The 16,883-nt window shown below is 45.2% G+C and overlaps 1 protein-coding gene across 2 annotated transcripts in view; it reads right to left on the reverse strand.

Moving 5' to 3' along the window:
* The window catches only part of Fhod3 (formin homology 2 domain containing 3), a 438,336-nt gene that overhangs the window by 225,412 nt on the left and 196,041 nt on the right, over nt 1-16,883 (reverse strand). For both annotated transcript variants that reach the window (XM_052155219.1, XM_052155218.1), the window contains exon 5: nt 16,739-16,844. In XM_052155219.1, coding sequence (XP_052011179.1) covers nt 16,739-16,844 — 106 coding nt within the window. The remainder of the gene's footprint in view (nt 1-16,738; nt 16,845-16,883) is intronic.

Here is a 16,883-nt window from a genome sequence, read left to right on the forward strand (position 1 = left end):
AAATTTATTGACTACCTTTGGAAGCATAATAATGCTGATATTGGAGAAATTAAATGGGGGAGGCGGCAGTCAGGATTTTCATCCAAACCCTAACTTAATACAGTGGGGTTTTTTTGGGTCTATCCATTCTTACTAGAAGGCTATCCTAACCCTCTGCCAAGTTCCTTGTGGTAAGAGGCCTCAGCCAGAGGCCTCCTGTCTCCACTCCAGCTATATACATTGGTTTACACTGGGTAAGGGAAAGAGTTGAATGGAGACACAGGAACAAAGAAAGATCATGTCTTGAAAAGAGCCCTGTTTGTCTTCACAAGAGTGCCTTAAGACGAATGTGCACATGTGTGTGTGTGTGTGTGTGTGTGTGTGTGTGCACATTCAAGCACTTAAATCTAGACTCCACATATGAGTACATGCTATGTTTTAACAGTAGCTAAGTTATGGGATCAATCTAGATGTCCACCAACAACAGAACGAATGGAGGAAATGTCCATAGACACATAGAACTTCTCTCACCTGTACGGAAGAATGAGCTGCTGCCATTTGCAGGAAAATGGATGGAGTCCGTTATGTTAAACGGCGGTCCTTTAGATGGACATGAGCCTGTCTCTTGTGGCAGAGGACTGCCAAGGCATGTGAGAGACGCATGCCAGTGGCGGCATGGACTTCAGCTTCAGTGGTTGTTCTACAGTTGCCCCAGAAGCCCAGCATGTAAATCCAGGTTGCTGTCCTTGTGGAATCACCGCCTCCCTTTCCCCGAGACTGCTGGCTCTTCTGAGGCTGCACAATTGTAGGAGCCGCAGATAGCTTTGGATTGTGAGCCTTTGTGTGGGGTTGCATCTGCCTCCTAATTCTGTATAACAAATGGGCACATATTCAGGAGCTTAGAACAACACGGATGATCATCTCACAGTTCCTATGGGCCCAGCCTGAGCAAGCCTTCTTCTCAGCGTCTCCCTGGGCTGTAACTAAGCCTATGGGACTGTGGTCTCAGCCGAGGCTTGGGGTCCTCTTCCAGATGTGTGTGGTTGTTGGCAGATTTCATTTCCTTGCAGCTTGGAGCTCATGGTGACTTGCTTCTTCAAGGTCATAGAGGGATTTCTAGATTTTGCTTTAAGAGTTCCATCTGTTTGGATCCATCCTAACCCAGATCATCTTCCCTTTGACTGAGAATCAGCAAGTGGAGAAGCTTAACTACATCTGCAAACTCTGTTCACCTGGGCATGCTAAGAAGCCCTGAATACCCAAGGCACAAATTGCATAACAAATGACTCCCCTGAAGAAGTATGGAGAGGGTTCTGATCCTGGAAAGGATGGATCTAGCATTGGAAGGGAATATAAGGACAGAGAAAAAGGAGGGAGGTGATTAGAGAAGGTTTATGGGACATATGGGGGGGGGGGAATCCGGGAAAGGGGAAATCATTTGGAATGTAAACAAAGAATATAGAAAATAAAAATATTTAAAAAAATATATATAACCTCATCATGGCTGCAGGACATTCATGACCCCAGCACTCTCACAGGTCTGGCCTGCATTTAAGAGGAGAGGATTTTACAGGTCGTGTATCAGGAGAGGCAGTCTTCTGGGCCATCCGAATTCTGCTACAAACTTTCCCCCACTGCCTTCTAAATATACAATCCTTCTCACCTGGATTAATTGCTTTTCTCAAGGTTGTAACTAGTTATCTGATAAACCCAACTAAAGGGCAGATGGGTTTATTTTGGCTTTCTCTCTGAGGGTACAGTCCATCATGGCCAAGAAGGATTGTCGGGAGGAACAGGATGCAGCTCATTACAGTAGACCACAGCCAGGAAGCAGAGAGGAATGAATGATGGAGTTCAGGCTGCTGCTTCCTCTTCAGTCAGTGCCGGACCTGAGCCCATGGGCTGGTGCCAGCTACAGTCACTCCTCAGTTAAAGCCTCTGGCCACATCCCCTAGACCCCCTAGCGATGCTTCCACAGTGATTCTGGTGCTTCGGTTGACAGTGGCGACCAGCCACCGTGAGACGTTAGTCTTGAGCTTGGTAGCACATCTTTGTATTTCATCGTGTGCCGTGCGTCCTTCTTCCTTTATTCCACTTCAAAGTGATTGAATCTTACAAAGCAATTAATTGTCTTAGTTTGGGATTAACTGCTGTGAACAGACACCATGACCAAGGCAACTCTTATAAAAACAATGTTTAATTGGGGTTGGCTTACAGGTTCAGAGGTTCAGTCCATTATCATCAAGGCAGGAGCATGGTAGTGTACAGGCAGGCATGGTGGAGCAGGAGCGCAGAGTTAAATATCTTCATCCAAAGGCAAACAGGAAAAGACTAGCTTCTAGGCAGCTAGGACGAGGGTCTTAAAGCCCAAGCCCACAGTGACACACCTACGCCAAGGCTACACCTCCAAATAGTGCCACGCCCTAGGCCAAACATTTTCAAACTATTACAGCAATCAAATAAAATCCACTACTGAATGAATGGATCCATCTGCTTGGCTTTATCTATTTAGGATTTTAATCATAGAAGAATTGGGGAGAGTATGAATTGACAAAAATAATCAATGAAACCCAGAATGTTGAAGTCAATGTTAATGAAACATTCTAGTTAAGATCTGGAGGAGCTGAAGAATGAAAGAAAATCTACAAAGGCAGGTAAAGGCCAGTGTAATGGCTGCACTTAGAAGAATAGTGGATTTAACTAGGGGAAGTGGATTTAACTGCCCTGAATGGACACAGTACCTGAAATGCATTGACTGTCTGAATGAAAGGAGTTGACTAGAGGCAGCTTGGTAGCTTAAAAGCAGCTGTCTTTTCTGAGCGACTGATTATACCTGCCCCTGCTGCTGCCCACTGACCTCAGGCTCTGGCTACTCTGGTCTGTCGACATGAACTAGAATATCCAGCAGCTCTCTAGAAAAACCTCAGGCTTTTAGCGCTAATTATGACAACAGAGAAGCCGTACTCACTGACTGGATTGGGCACTGTTAGAGATTACCCAGTAGCCATTGTAAACCTCTCTCCTCCCCATTCTTTATAATGGTATATCAACTGTGTCCCTCTAAAGACTCCTTCTTATCAGAGCCAGTAAGACATTTGCTGGACAGAAACTCTTTGAGAAATGGTGGGAATATGACTGGATACAAATAAAGATAGGGAAGCCCCACTCTACCCCCAAACACAGTCTTGGCTGCAGCTCTTTTCCCCATGGGTACCAACTGTGTCTCTAGTCCGGCCTTGGCTTAGCCAATAAACCCAAATCCCGTGGTGTTTCTGAGCATACCGAGTCTCAGCCCTTGGGTTCTGGAAGACAGGAAGCCTACTCCTGGACCTTTGCCTCCAGATGTATGTATGTTTTCCCGAATAGAAACGTTACTCAACCTGTCAAACTACTGACTCCTTTAAAAAAAAATCTGGACAATTATTTTTGGTGACAAAGAGCAGCAGTTCCTTGCTGATGGCACGGATGGACTCTACACGACTTGAGCGCAGCTGTCTCTCCTGGGAGCTGAAGCGGGGTAACAGTTGCTTGGAGACAGTCTGGGATCAAACAGCAGTGAAGACATAGCCCAAAGAGGAGGGTGTGAACAGCTCTGCTTTCTTCCTTTCATATTTTACTTAGAACCTTAGAGATAGAAGGGATTTACAAAGGTCAGCCAACAGCAGCTGACCCCAAGCTTAGTGGACCTGACAGGTCACCTGGTCACAGCCGGAGTATTTCCATAGCGAGTCCTACAACCAGGACATTTTAATTGCCACATACCTGTTTGGAATCAACTCCACAACCTTTCTTAAACTGCCTCCTGGCCTCTCATCTCCAAACACACAGAGCTCCTGTGCCCTCCCTGCTGAGTGGCTGACAGACATCACTAATCAGCTATGGCACTCTTTCCTGCTGATGCTGGATGTGGCTTCAGAATCCTCAAAGACTGTTCCAGAATGGCACCACAGATCAGTTTGTGTTGGCAGGAGACAGAAACTAATTTTCCAACTCTTGGAGCTTGTCTGCCGTCAAAAATTGACTTTCCTGAAACTTCTACTTACTGCTTCTAATCCATCTTTAAAAGCAAAAGAGAAGAAGAAAAAAAAATGGAAATTGGTCCCTTCTTCCAAAAACAACCACTTACTTAGCTAACTACATTTAAACTCACCCACTGATTAAATGCTAGTAGGCTCAAGGCCAGGCCCATGGATGGGGTTACCTGGGAAGGAAAGGAGCAAGCGGGGACAGCATTCCAGAAGACTCGGGGGTTGTAGAAGTGACAGAAACGACTGTGCAGCTGAGAAGCAACAGAGCCCTATGCTCCCTGTGTGAACTGTTCCCAGAAGAAAGTAAGTGTGACCCTTGACAGAGCCTCATTGTAAGAAGATAGGGAAAGAAGTGGTAGAGAAGGAAAGCGAGAGATAAAGAATGCTGAAAACTAACTCAAATAAAACCCCTCCAAACCACACCGATCATTCAGCATGCACACAGTGCTCCAGCTTCCCATCCTTCCGGCTATGTGTGTGATGGTATTAGCATAGGGGTTACACTCAGTCAAAGCCCCTCACTGAATACTGGACCAAACAAGACGGACCGTGCATATGGCTCGTTCATTCAATGTCTTTACCAACAACTACCTGCCTATGTAAGCCTCTGGGAGAAGATGCCAGTGCTGCAGCTACAAGAGCTGGCGTCCATCATTCTGCCACCAAAGAACCAGTTCCCTGTTTCAGAAGCAGGAAAACAACTGTCTCCCATATAAAACAGACTATGCAGTACAGCCACATCTGTGTATCCCATCTGGCGAAAGCATGACACACAAAATCAAGGTATGTACCATCCTAAACTACTGATCCAGCAAACTTATAAGCAGGGGCTTTTAATCATTTGGCACACTCTAGGGACTATGATCTACCACATGTTGTCAGTGATGTAAGTGTCAAGACCAAGTTATATGCAGACCACCAAAACACTAGAGTTTGAGACAGTCTTCTTGGATTATAATACCTGATCCCCACCTTGAAGGATAAACAGAATGCAGATACTAATGTACGAAGCCATAAGGGGGATAAACAATCAACTCACAAGCTGGAGCAGAGAACAGAGCCTTCCTTGGGGCAGCAGATGTTCATTCCTGATAGCCTAGACGGGCACACTAGGGGATTGCTCGAGTGGGCTCTTCCCACATGGACAAGCCAGGACTTCGTGAATGTCAAGGAAGAGGGGGTCTGAGAAGAGTGGATCAACAATGCAGGGAGTTAAGCCTTGACACTGGGCATGAAAGATGACCAAAGATGGATAGGACTGAAAAACACTGAGACCCATTAGGATGGGAGAAGGTGGGAGAATGGGTTAGGAAGGGAAAAATGTTGGTCTGAAGTCAAAACCTCAACTGTGAATGAATATACAGATTGATTTGAAAGAAGAAACAGAGCAGCCTAGATTTGATGGCTCATTGTTACAGGTACACGGGAAGTAGGTTTAGGAGGCCCCTGGGTGGCACCTTAAGCACAATGAATGACAGTGCTCTGGTGGAAATGGCATGCGGAGACACTGGGGAGGGATCACTGAGGAGGAGGAGGAGGAGGATGTTGGGACCAGGTTAAGGATGTGGTTGCCTGGGACTAGAGAGACCCACCACATGGTTGTATCAGAAAATATCCTGAAAATATCTATTACAGGCAAAGACTCAATGTCGAGAACACCGTGACACTAGGAAGCAGCCCTGTTCATTTAACCCTGCAAACTCCAAGGGGAAGGAATCTATGAACGTACCAGTTGCCTTTCTAGCAAATCCCAGCCAAGAAAACAGATTAAAGTTTGCCTCTGACATGCTGTTTAAGCATAATCCTGGATTTGTAGTTTAAAGCTGTATAAAAAGAAGACCACATGCAAGGTCAAGTAATAAACAGTCAAGAGGGCAATACCTGTGCTTTGAGACACCTAGACTGAGGAAAGACAGGGTGCTGAGACACAACTTTGGATTGAGTACAAAGGAAAATTCCTCTCGGATGCATCGTAATGAGATTTGTCTGGGTATTATGCCACACTTTGTATAGGAGGAGCCGGACATTCACATTTCTCTTTCTTCCATTTTGTAGCAGATGAAAGGATGATGGTGGCGCCTTTTACCAGCCTTCCTTCAAGTAAAATTCGATGGGCTTGATGACACAGGGTTGCAATTTTATTTTTAATATGCAATTAGGTTACATTTTATTTTTATGTATTCTTGTCTGAAAGACAGCTTGAATTTCTAGAGAGATGATTCTACATAGAATGCACTGGGGATGCTATAAAGAACCTACTTGGGAGGGTGAAGTGCAGCCTAGTGGTGGAGCAACTGGCCCAGCACGTACCAAGCCGGGGTTTGGTTCCCAGCACATACTCAAATGGACATGTGATGAGCACAGTTAGGATTTAGCTATAACTACATATTTTAATTACTTTCCTGTTGCTTTGGTAAAACACCATACCTAAAAGCAGGCTTTAAAAAGAGATAGTTTATTTTGGCTTATAAGCCAATCCTGCTGGGCCAGAGGGATGGCTGAGGCCGAGAGATCAGGAATCAGGAGCGCTAACCCGCAGGAAGGACAGGCTATTCAATCTCAAAGCCCACCAGTGGCTTACTTCTCCCAGCAAGGCTCATCACATAAAGCTCCCCCAAACATTCCTGCCAACTGAGAGTCAGGGGTTCACATGCCTGAGCCTGTGGAAGACGCTCTCATCCAAACTAACACACAACAGCGCCGAGTTGTGCCTATGACTTGACCATTTCCAAAAGGGTCCATGTTAGCAGTTTCACATGAGTGTGTCTAATGATAACTGCAAGTTGGATGTAACGTTTGCCAGGCACACCCAGCTGTGTATTTCTCTGTAGAGTCTTCTATATAAAGTACCTGCTACCATTTATTAATGCCTGCTGCTTCCAAACAAAGTGTTTTTTACTTAAAAATCCAAAATTCAGATTTCAGCATTCTGTAATTATAGGATAACTAGCTCTTAAGAAGGCAGTAGGAGGGGAAAGCAAAGCCACCCTTAAAGATGGCAACAACCGCCAAGCAGTGGTGGCGCACGCCTTTAATCCCAGCACTCAGGAGGCAGAGGCAGGTGGATTTCTGAGTTCGAGGCCAGCCTGGTCTACAGAGTGAGTGCCAGAACAGCTAGGGCTATACAGAGAAACCCTGTCTCAAAAAACCTAAATAAATAAATAAATAAATAAATAAATAAATAAATAAATAAATAAATAAATGCAACAACAACCTGGAGTCAGAGAGTAGCCACACCGCACTCACTTCACTCACAGATACAAGGGGCTAATGCGCTGGGGCGGCCCTCCCAACAAAGTATTCTAGCATGCTCTCTGACCTCAGAGCAGAGAAAGCAGAAAAGGCATTTTGTTGTATCAAAGGCATGGGTCTGTCAATGCCCTCTTTTGCCCCCTCTGGTGGGAGACGGTTAGAGCCCAGACCACAAGCTATGCTGAGTCCAATAACTCAGAATTTCCAAAATAAACAAACTCAATCAAACAAAAACCCAGCAGCCTCCAAACCACCTCCTCTTAAGTTCCCCCAGATGTCCCAGGACAAGCACAAGTGGGAAGGGCTCAGAAGCCAAACACCTGAAATATGACAGCTACTTCCACTCCAGCAGGCCCACCCAGACACACCAGGGACTGCCACTGGCTCTGGAAGACACTGGGCAGCAGGTGGCTTTCTGTTCTGGAAACAGAATCCTGCAGATATTGAGGCAGCAGGGTCAGGTAAGAGTACAGTGTGATTCAGTCCGGAGAAACCAGGAGAGAGATGGAACCATTCTAACTTGAATCCATATTTTACCCCTGTTCCTGAAAGGTTAACAGAAGAAAGACACAGGAGGGCTCTGGCCAGTCTCTGAGCCAGTTTCCTAAGGAGGTGCAGGTACCTTAAGGCAGAGGGGAGGGACCACAGACCAAACACTCTGAAGACTTGTCAGGAAGCCTTTCTGTCACTATAGATACCCAGCAACCACCAGAGAGACTTCACATCTCTCTGTTCCCAAAATGGGCAAACTGTGGCTCTCTTGACAAAACTGAAACCTCTCAGCAGGTAGCTGATTACACCTGGAGGTCACATTGACTAACAGGTCCTAAACTGGAGGCCGGGAGGCCAGGAAGAAAAGAACATCACCTCTTCCATGCTAAGTTTTCACTGGGAGATAAAACATTTGCTGGCTTCAAAGACAGTACCAACCACAGAGCAAACTCAAGTGTAGCTTGGTGAACTATTACGTTACCAATTTCCTTGCAGAAGTAAGTAAAAGTTTTCTTATAAGAGCATGGCTGAACAGGGAAGCAGGAAGGGGTGGATGGGGGAATAGGGGGAGGGAAGAGGACTTATGGGACTTTTGGGGAGTGGGGAGCCAGAAAAGGGGAAATCATTTGAAATGTAAATAAAAAATATATCGAATAAAAAAATTGAAATAAAAGACTACTGAAATTAAAGAAAAAAGTCTTTTGGACATAAATTAAAATAACTGGAGTTAACGCTAAAAAAAAAAAAAGAAGAAGAAGAAGAAGCATGGCTGACCCCAAAGCAGCCACATCATCAAAAGTCCCCTAAACCAGCATGGAGAACATTCCCATGTTTGCTCTCTTAGTTTGCTTTCTATTGCTGTGATAAAACACTAATCAGTTGAGTCCACCTAGGACCATGTAGCACCCAGGAGGTAGCAAGCACCCTTAGTAAGCTGGGCTCTCCCACATCAATCCAGAAAATGCCCTAAACTCTTATAACCTAATAGAGGCGTTTTCTCAAATGAAGTTTCTCTTCCCAAATAACTCTAGCTTGCGGCAGCTTAATTAAAACACAACAGCAGCAGCAACAACAACAACACTATCAATGCTATCCAGGACAGCCTCCTAGGTGGAATCCGTCCTTACTTACCCTACACACTCTACATATTGTATCACCTCCAGAGTCCCTGGAGCCATGCACAGCTGGAACAGAACTATTTACAGCTAGGAGAAAGATATAAGGAGCAGGAGCTGGAATCTCCCCTCCCTCTTCTTCTATAAAGGAGCATAAGTGGGCCCCATCTTGAGGGTCACTTGCCATAGCCTCTCTGGTTAAGATGATAGCAGCCACTATGGTAACAACATTGTATCCCACAATGGCACATAAAAGTTACATGGTCAACACGTGATTGAAAATCCCAAGAAACAGCAGTCTATGGAGACAAAAAAAAAAAAATCCTTACAAATCAAGTTGACATATTCAATGCAAGACAAGCAAAATTTCAAAATCATTGTTAATGATTATAAAATTCATTGTAAGAAAAATTATACCGAAATTACCAGGACTGACCAAGACTGATGAAACCATTAGGCTTCTAATAATTCTTCCAGTCTAAAACAATATGGAACTGTGCGTGCCTTCTTGTCTAACAACTCCATCCCTGCGACTTCTGCATTGGAAACTACCTAAATGGCTTCCTAAGGTTTCCGTATAAAAATTGACACATTAGCTCAGGCTTCTATATTAATATCACAGACTGGGCAATTGAAGAAAAAAAAAACCCTCATCTTCAAGGAGACTTGTACACAGGAAGTTCAAGATGGAGACAGCCAGGTCCAGCTGTGCTGGTTTCTTCCGAGCTCTCTTCTCCTTGTCTTGTAGAAGGTGGTTTTCCTTCAGCATGGGTCTGTGGCTTTAGTTCCTCTTAGTGTAAGAATCACAGCCGCAGTGGGTTGGTGTCCACTCTAGATGCCTGGTTAAAGCCCCAGTTTCTAAGTGGAGACCCACTCTGAGGTGTGGCCAGTTACAGCCTCAGCATATGATCCTCAATGGATGCATCAGCCCAGGTCATCTGATCAGTATGATGACATCACTGACTAGCTCTGACAAGAAAGGGTAGAGGCACCATCAAGTCCTTCAGAGAAGCTTTTCACGTGCCTATTAGTTGCTCTAACACACTGGGTATTATCCTGTTCATACGAGGAAGCTAAGGTTTAAAGAAATAATTGTGCAAAAGTCTAAGAGATGTCACAGCATTACAACTGGTATTCCAGGGCCACATTTTTAAGCCACACCCTTCCAGGGACATGGCTGACTGACAAGATAGAGACACTTCAATTTTTATCAAAGTTACACATGAAGCAAGCACAGGGTGTGGAGACAGGCCCTGTTTGGCCTTTATGTGATAGTTGTAGTTCCAAATATTTAATTTCACAATGTATTCAGTAAAACAAAAAAGGCCTTAAGCTACTTGCATTTTTAAGAAAAACATCTATGCCATTCCATATATATGTGGCTGTCTTTTATTATTTTCATAGGCAGTTTTTAAAAGTTTTTATTTATTATTGTTGTATGTTATGGGTGTTTTGCCTGCATGTTTATCTGTGTTTCATATGTGTGCAATGCCTACAGAGGCCAGGAGAGGGTGTTGTATCCCCTGGACCAGGAGAGGGTATTGTATCCCCTGGGTGGTAGATGTGAGACACCATGTAGGTGCTGGGAACGGAACCTCTGTCCTCTGGAAAAGCAGCCAATGCTCTTACGTCTGATCCGTCTCTCCAGCCCTGTAGCTATCTGTTGAGATGTGCCTGCCTTGTGACAGCTTTGGGCCACAGGCCTCTCTATGGACATCTCATTTTAGATGGGACCTGGTCATCAGGGCAGACTTGTATGTGAGGTACAAGGCTTAGAACCGAGATCCTGTTATCCCACTCAGATTCAGCTAATGTAGAGAGTTTCCAACAAGGGCCTTCTATCCTCACACCCCAGTCCTTCCTCCCTGCCTGTTTCCCATGATGCACTATTCTGACTGTAAGCTACTGTTGTTTTCAAGTGACAGCTTTTCGCCCTTACGAATTCATGGCATGTCTTGGTGTGGAAGAGGCATAGTAGAGTGCTGAGCTTTGAACAATTTGAAAAACTGCTAAAAAAAAAAATTTAGAAAATAAAGTTGTGGCTTGTACTTGAGAATCCAGTGCAAGAAGCAGTGATGACTCCACAGCTTCTGGAATAGAGCTGGGCTCTTCTGCTGTAGACAATGGTAATTCTCGCTTCACAGACAATGATGTCAGAGGTCTCAAGTGTAAATGCATAGGGAGCAAAGAGGCAGCAGAATGAGGTGGGAAAGCTCAGGACAACACATTAGGAGTGTGATCACATTAGATCACATTAGATCACATTAGATCACATTAGATCACATTAGATCACAGAGAAGCAAGGGCCGCATGCATGAACTGTGGTTTTCTTTCTTCCTTTAAATTAAATTTCCTAACACAAAATAATGAGTTTCATCGTGACAATTTCATGGATTATAAGATGCACTTTGCTCATACTTAGCACCCCCTCCTGCTCTTCCCCAACTCTTCCCCCTCCCAGAACTGTTCCTCCCATCCTCCATCCCCTATCCCCCCCCAGGCTCCTCCCTCAAGCCAAACAGTCCTCATTATGTTTGCACACATACAGAGTTATATCTATATTCTGCGATATAATGTCTTTCTCTATTCCTTTCTCTGATCTCCTCTTAGAACTTTCTCTCCCAGTCTCCCATTCTATGTTACAGACATGAATACACACACACACACACACACACACACACACACACACACACACACGCACATATAAATCTAGATGCTTTACATGAGAAAAACACATGACATTTGTCTGTTTTTGCCTTATTTGCATATAACAGAATGGAATCTTCAACTCCATCAACTCTACTACAAATGACACCATTTTGTGTTTCTTTATGGCTGACTCAAACTCCATCATGTATATAAGTTACATTGTTAAAATTCAGTCATTGGATTGCAGACTTTTAAACATCAAATCCACATTTTGAAATGCTAACAGTATTTACAACATTTTCTTTTAAAATACAAAATGGGTAAAAAAAATCTATTTTTCTTGTACAATTAAAGGACTGAGCTACACTAGTTTTATAACATAGCTCTGATAATAACTACAGTGTTCGTGACTAAGCTTGGCTTTCAGCAAAATGATCAAATCACATTTCTTCACAGGAGCCAGGTGTGGTATTGCATTTCTTTGATCCCAGCAGTCCTGAAGCAAAGCCACGTGGGACTCTGTGCCTGTGAGGTCAGCCTGATGCGCATAGTGCGTTCCAGACCAGCCAGAGCCACATAGCAAGACCCTGCCTTGAAAAAAAATTTTGCATGAAACCTGCCAATCAAAGGAGGCTTCTCTTGGGGTTCTGCCAACATATACAGCTGGCCTGAGGGCTTTTCCACATCGTTCTCTTTCCCTACAAAGTCTAGTATGTGTGTGCAGTTGGTATACGCTATCTAAAATGTGCCGGGCATCTGCTTTAGAGCAGAGTTCACTCCTGGGTTCATCATCTCAGCCTCAGGGCCTGATGTGGCTCGTGGCCCACAGCGAAGGCTTGGTAATGTTTGTGGAAAGTTTAAGTTCCCAGGAATATACCACTCTAGGTCCTCCTTCCATAAGCATAATTGTGAGGTATAAAATTCCATGGTACATTTATATTAAATGCTGGCTATCCTGAAAACTGTAGATCATTAGCTATAACCATCCAAGAATAATAACTCAGATAAATATTATTTCTCCGTGTTGTGCAGCTAAGACCTCTTCTCGGCAACTTGCGCACACTTGCGGAGAGCGCTTGGCTGCCCTGTAACTCAAACCTGTCTTTACCTCTCAGCCAATAGACACTCAATGGGACGTAACCAATGCCTGGTTATTAAAAAAAGAAAAGAAAAACCTCAGACATGGGGCTAGAGAGATGACTCAGTGGTTGGTAAAGAGCAATGGCTGTTCTTCCAGAGGACCCAGGATCAAATCCCAGCAATGACACAGCAGCTCCTGATCATCTATCTATAACTCCAGTCTCAGGAGATCCTTCGCCTTCTTCTGGCCTCTGAGGGCCAGATGCACATGTGTTATGTAGATATATATGCAGACAAAAGATAAAAGCTTAACACACATGCACACACACCACCTCTACCACCAGCTAAGAGGACCAAATAGAAGATGATCACATCAAATTTCTTCACATAATTAGAGCCTTCTGTCTTTGTCAGGGTTTCTATTCCTGCACAAACATCATGACCAAGAAGCAAGTTGGGGAGGAAAGGGTTTATTCAGCTTACATTTCCACATTGCTGTTCATCACCAAAGGAAGTCAGGACTAGAACTAAAGCAGGCCAGGAAGCGGGAGCTGATGCAGAGGCCATGGAGGGATGTTCCTTACTGGCTTGCTTCCCCTGACTTGTTCAGTCTGCTCTTTTATAGAATTCAAGAAGACCAGCCCAGGGATGGCACCACCCACAAGGAACCCTCCCCACTTGGTCCCTAAGTGAGAAAATGCCCCACAGCTGGATCTCATGGAGGCACTTCCCCAACTGAAGTTCCTTTCTCTGTGATAACTCCAGCCTGTGTCAAGTTGACACACAAAACCAGCCAGTACATCTTCTAAATGTAGATACAGACGACAGCTGAATTATCCATATGCTGCTCCTCAGGCCTGAGAGGACCACAGGTGGTCACCTCAAGCCAAGCTTTTAAGTGACCTCACAGGTATCTCCCTGGAGTATAGGTCAGAGCAACCTCACCATACCTCACCATACCTCACCATCTGCAGAGTTGTTTCCTGAATGCTGCTTGGCTGAGGTCTAAAGCCAGTCAGTTCCTAAGTAACCCATCACCTTCAACCACTTCTGTATTAAGTGCCCCACACCCAAAGTCACCATGCACAAGCCCTGATCGCTCCAGGGACACTAGTGGGTCCCAGAGCCTGCTGAAATAATTGTAAACAGCCAGATCCAGTGTTCTCACTGCTGTGGTGAAAGGCGTCACAAAAACATCTTAGGGAAGAAAGAGTCGATCATGGCTCCCAGTTCGAGAGCATAGTCCTTTGTAGCGGGCACAGTGGATGAGAAGTGGATCTTTAGGTACTACAGCAGGAGTGTGAGACTCCTGGACACCCTGCACCAGTCAAGAAGCAGAAAGAAATGCTGGCGGCCAACCTGCTTTCTTCTTTGTATTTCTTCTAGGACCCCGGCCCATAGGGCAATGCCACCCACATTCAGAGAGGGTTTTCTCCCCTTGGGGAGACCTTAAGAAGCATGCTAAGTATGTGGTTCTAAACCCATTCATGGCCACAGTGCACATCAACCATTACACCTACAGGCCTGTGTATTTTACTCCAGCTATTCCTTCCCTCTGAAGGTACGTGATCACAGTCCCCACTCCCACTGTTGCTGGACAGGTCCCTGGTGTGCTCTGCCTGGCCCTGTGTGTCTTGCTGTACTTTCACCGGAAACCAATAACGTAACTGGAAAACTTTTGCAGACCTCCTCCTTGTCCTCCTGATCTCTGCCTGCCCCTCCTCTACTTCTACTCCAGTGTAATATGATCAAAACATGGCTGGGCAAATAGAAGCAGCCGGAGGCGAGTCTTGACTGTGAATGTCTGGTGACTGCCGGCAACTGTAAAGTGCTCGCAAGAACTCTGTTGAGGACACGGAGGAGGGACTCAGCACGTGGGTTAGGAAAAATGATAGTTTCCTCGTTTAAAAACAGAAACAGTCACACCCCAAGAAATACATCATTCATACGCTCCCAGAAGATACGTTTCTCGGCACGAGTTTCAGCAAGACACATGGCAGTGTGCTGCGGAGGGAGCACGGAGGGAGCACGGCGCCCTGGTTGGGGAGAATCTCTGGAGGCTCAGTAGATTGAGGGCAGACAGAAGAAGATACTCCTTTCCTTGGCAAAGGGCATGCTGGGAAGTGACTTGAGTGGTGTGAGCAACTCTTCATGTTCCCAGGACTGCAGGCAAGCCTTCTAGACTCTAATATGTGGGTGCTATTGGACAGAAAAGTGGGAAGGCCAGACCCTGGTGGTGGAGCGAAGCATTACACCTTCTCATACCGCACCAGTGCTGCCCAGAGAGGGTCTTAACCTCTGGCGCTTTCTATGGGGGTGGGGTCGACAGGTGCTTTCCAGGATCTCTCTGGGCCAAGAGCAGGCATTCTCACTTGTTAACATGCAACATATTGCTCTTAGCATCTTTTTGGTCCGGATCAGAACATTATCAATTAACTAACCACTGCAAGCTTCAGTATGGCAGAGAGCCTAAATGGCGCTCGTGATGTCAACCCCGTCTACAGTTGCTGGAGAGTGGAATTCACAACACTCTACCCCAGGACCTTGTACAAGGAGTCACCTCCACTTGCACTCCATACAAAGATTCTCTGGGCAATGCCAAGGCTAGCTATGGGGTGGTACTCACTACTGCTTCCTAGAGAGACTCTTCCCAGCCACACCAAGTTTTTCCTTCCATGTGGACTTGTTCCTTCTAACACAGAGACAGCTGCCACCTTTGGATACAATAGAGCATGCAGCTTGAGGTCTGTGTGTCTTTACACACCACCACGATTTCCAAGTTAATGACTAAATGAGATGGAAGGGCAGAAACCGCGCATCTCAACGGTCAGGCATCCTTCCTGAAAGCCGATTCAAATCTGTAACAAGCCCAAGGGAAAATGAAAAGCAACAGAAGGGGCCGACCTGCCATCTCACAGACACAGTCATAGATACACCTCAGAGCCAATGAAGAAGATAAGGAAGGTGCCCTCTCCTACACACATGGCATTTAGCAAGGCAAACCCAAAGAGTGAACACTGACTTGAGGATGTGTTCGGTGACCCCAAGGAGTTGTCCGTTGTGCCTTCCTCTGTGTGGGTTTTCAGTGGTGCCAGGCAGGGAAGGAGAGTTGGTCTAACCTGAGCTACATAACAACACAGGACTTAATGAAGCATTCTCAGGGCAAGCGGCCCCGCTGCCGCCTCGGTCAACTCAACCAGGGGCATCCGATACCTAATCACACAGCTTGTGTACGCACCCTTCACCCAAAGGGAAAAGGAAAAGATGTCTATGGTTTTTTCTTTTTTTTCTTTTTTTATGAAAATCAGAGTCACAGTTATTCATACCGAAGGGTCAGGAAAATCCAGGAGCATCCTGGTCTGGGCTAGTGCACAGGCCACGCCCAGGGACAGTGACAGCCTTGGGCACAAGCACTGACTTCTTTGAGTCTCAATTATTTTCAACTATAAAATGGGGTAATGTTGACTTATATGAGATGTCTCCTTTGTGTAGTTCAAAACTATTTTTTCTGGCCCACCTGCACATGGTATTGGGTTATTATTTACAGGAGAAAACAAGATTACTTAGCAGAAGACCCGAATCACCGCCATCATAAGAGACCATTAGCTCTGAACGGCAACAGTACTTCAAAGCCACCCATACACTAATTTGCACATTAAATTAGAAGGCAGTAATTGGAATCGAGTCTTTACAGTGCAAGTTCCCAGGCCCACCTGAGATGTATGAATCAGAAACAGGAAGGCATGGTAAGGAATGTTCTCTTTAATGACAACCCCCCCAGGGGGACAACTCAAATTAAAAAACTAATTTTTTTCCTCCTAGAAATACATCAGGGTTTTAGTTTTGGGTAGCTTTGAGCCAAAATGAAGAGTCTACCTGAGCCCAATTAGTGTGTGCCCCCCTTATTAAATAAAGGGGTTTATTTAAAAAGTGAGTCGCCAGTTTTTGCTTTTAGTGACCTACATGGAACTAAGTCAGTCCTGATACCAGCTAGCTACTAGGAGCTGAGGAACTGATAAAAAAATGCTACGAGCTGCCACAGGGAATCTTACTTCCATTATCCCAGATTTCTTACAAAGCCCCCAGCCTGTGAGCTCCTGAGGGCGACCTTGGCCTCTGCACAGAGGGGCTGCCATGACTCACCCCTCAGGATGTAGTTCTGATAGTTCTGATCCGCCTCAGCTCCCACTTTGATCAAACAGGTCAGACCTTCAGCTATGACGAATTCGTGCACCAGATCCTTGTCATCCTGGTAGGAAGGAAAGAAAGGAAATAAAATTAAAAAAAA

This window comes from Apodemus sylvaticus, chromosome 13, assembly GCF_947179515.1.
Source record: "Apodemus sylvaticus chromosome 13, mApoSyl1.1, whole genome shotgun sequence".
NCBI classification, from domain to species: Eukaryota; Metazoa; Chordata; class Mammalia; order Rodentia; family Muridae; genus Apodemus; species Apodemus sylvaticus.